Raw genomic sequence first — 2689 nt, forward strand, 5'->3', positions numbered from 1 at the left:
TTTTTTTTTTTTTTTGCTATGTAGTCTAGGCCAGCCTCGAACTTGTTATGTGGTCTAGCCTGGTCTCAAACTCACAATCCTCCTGCCTCAGCCTCCCAGAATGCTGGGATTACAGGTGTGCACCACCATGCCAGGCTGACCACCATTTAGTTTTGCTTATGAGTCTTTAGGTCAGCTGGGTAGTCTGGGAGGGATCACTCTTCCCAACGCTGCTGACCCAGGCCAGGTGAGGCAGATCTCGACTGGCTCCTGTGTCTGGTCAGCAGGTGGGGTGGCTGCCTGCTCACTGGCCCAGTTAGGATGGTGCGGCTGGGGCACTCGGCTCTTTTTCTTGTGGCTACTCATCCTCCAGCCGGTGAGCTTGCACTTGCTCATGCAGTGGTCTTAGGGCTCCGGGAATGTGGGCAGAAGTGTTCAAGGCCATTGCCTGGCGGAGTGTCATTGCTGCCTCACACTGTCAGCCGAAGCAAGTCTTAAGGCCAGTCCTGATGCAGGGTAGAGAAGTAGACTGATGTGCTGATGGGAGATGCTATAAAGCCACACTGATGGGGCATGGATATAAGCCCAGTATCAGCTTCCTCTGATATGCCTTCCCATAATGCCAAGCTGCCAAGCTGTGGCATGCTGGGACTTCAGAGGTGTGGCCATGGGGGGGCGGTCCAGGGGAGGGGAAACTGACCAAGTCAAGAAGTGAGTGGTGTTCTATCAATGCCCCATATGTGGAGGGGAGTGACCAGCTCAGGCTGGACCATCCACAGTCACATCCGGGCAGGTTCGTCTAGGGACTGGTCTGGCAGTAGGATCTCATGGAGGCTACTCTAGGGCATCTCAGCCTGAATACGATTGACATTTGGGGCCAGATAATTCTAGTGGTGGGGGCCGCCCTGTGCACTGTGGGTACTGGTAGCATCCCTGGCCTGTACCCTCTAGGTGCCAGAAGGAACCTTCCCTGTTTTTAACAACAAGTTCTATCTAATGTTCCCTGGCTTTGGAATCAGGAGGACCCAGGTTACCTCGGCTTGGCTTCCCTGACCTCTCCCCAGGCCTCAGCTTCCCCTCCCTCTGCTCGGCAAAGCCACCCTGTTTCTCCCGCAGCCCTGGTCTCCCTCCTGAACCCGTGTGCCAACATGAAGGTGTGTAATGAGGATCAGACCAACTGCACGGTGCCCACGTACCCCTCGTGCCGTGACAGCGACACCTTCAGCACCTTCCTGCTGGACCTCTTCAAGCTGACCATCGGCATGGGCGACCTGGAGATGCTGAGCAGCACCAAGTACCCTGTGGTCTTCATCACCTTGCTTGTCACCTACATCATCCTCACCTTCGTGCTCCTGCTCAACATGCTCATCGCCCTCATGGGGGAGACAGTGGGCCAGGTCTCCAAGGAGAGCAAGCACATCTGGAAGCTGCAGGTAAGGCCAGGACCCCAGTCCCTCCCCAGGCGGGGAGCTGGGGAGACGCCCCCGCCTTCCACTTGGGGTCCCGCAGCACCTCATTGTGCTTTCACGTCCCGTCTGTGAAATGGGCAGTCAAGGCTGCTGCCTACACCCAGGGCTGCTGGTACATTTTATGGGGGCTTCTGGCCCAGCTCGTGGGACCCGGTTGGCAGGAACCCACGCAGCAAGACCGAGTGATCTCTGTTGGCACAGCAGACACTTAGAGAGTATCTAAATCCATTTTCTGTTGCTACAACAAAATACTTGAGACTGGATAATTTACTAAGAATGGAAATTTATCTGGCCCATGAGCTGCGGCTGCAAGCCTGAGTGACGCTGCATCTGACAAGGGCCTCCTGTTGTGTCATAGCCTTGGAGAGGGCGTCCTGTGGAGGGACAGAGCGAGCGTGCTAACTCAGGCTCTCTTCCCCTTCTTAGCAAGCCACTAATCCCATCATGGGCCCCGTCCCGTCTGACCCTGGTCACCTTCCAAAGCTCCACCCCCGAGTGCTGCTAACTCATGACTTTGGGATTAAGTGTTCAGCACACGAGCTTCTTGGGACACATTTAAGCCATAGCAGAGAGCAATGAGCATTTCCACCAGGGATCCACGCGGAGCCCAGGACAGCTCCCATCCCTACTGTGACTCAGAAGTCACAGTATGGTATGGTGTGAGCCCCCAGCTCGGGGACCCGTGGGCCATGCAAGTGGAGCTTCCAGACTGTGCTACCCAAGCAAGCTTGGGCTCCGAGGAGCAGCCCATGCAGAGGCTGGCTTCCTAGGCACAGGGCAATGCTGCTTTCACTTCCCAGAAGGCCTCCTGGGCCAGGCATAGTTCTCAACCTGGGCGTTTACTGTACACGGTGCCACCATCTGACCTGGGAACCACAGAGCCCACGCTGACCTTGACTCAGTGCATTTCAAGAAAGTGGCGTAGCGTGAAAACCTGAGGTCATCTTCCTGGATCTGAATATGAGGGAAGTGACCTGGGTCTGCTCTTAAACTTTACCCATACTGCTGACTTCCCCTGGCCTCAGTTTCCCCACTGGGTATGTAACTCACGAGTTGCAAACTGGCAGCCTGTGGACTGGATCCATTCAATAAAGATTCAGTTTTTGCTTAGACCCATCCTATCTTTTAAAATTGTAATGCAAAGTTTAATAATTAGTTTCCATATAAAAGTCTAGAGGTGGCCTGCCTTGCAAGGGCAAGGACCTGAGTTCAATCCCCGGTACCAAAAAAAAAAAAAAAAA

At 54.5% G+C, this 2689-nt stretch overlaps 1 protein-coding gene across 4 annotated transcripts in view; it reads left to right on the forward strand.

Moving 5' to 3' along the window:
* The window catches only part of Trpv4 (transient receptor potential cation channel subfamily V member 4), a 37266-nt gene that overhangs the window by 30847 nt on the left and 3730 nt on the right, over positions 1-2689 (forward strand). For all 4 annotated transcript variants that reach the window (XM_010603959.3, XM_033762371.1, XM_010603958.2 and 1 more), the window contains exon 14: positions 1096-1412. In XM_010603959.3, coding sequence (XP_010602261.1) covers positions 1096-1412 — 317 coding nt within the window. The remainder of the gene's footprint in view (positions 1-1095; positions 1413-2689) is intronic.

Source organism: Fukomys damarensis, unplaced genomic scaffold, assembly GCF_012274545.1.
Source record: "Fukomys damarensis isolate Sample0158 unplaced genomic scaffold, DMR_v1.0_HiC HiC_scaffold_12, whole genome shotgun sequence".
NCBI lineage: Eukaryota > Metazoa > Chordata > Mammalia > Rodentia > Bathyergidae > Fukomys > Fukomys damarensis.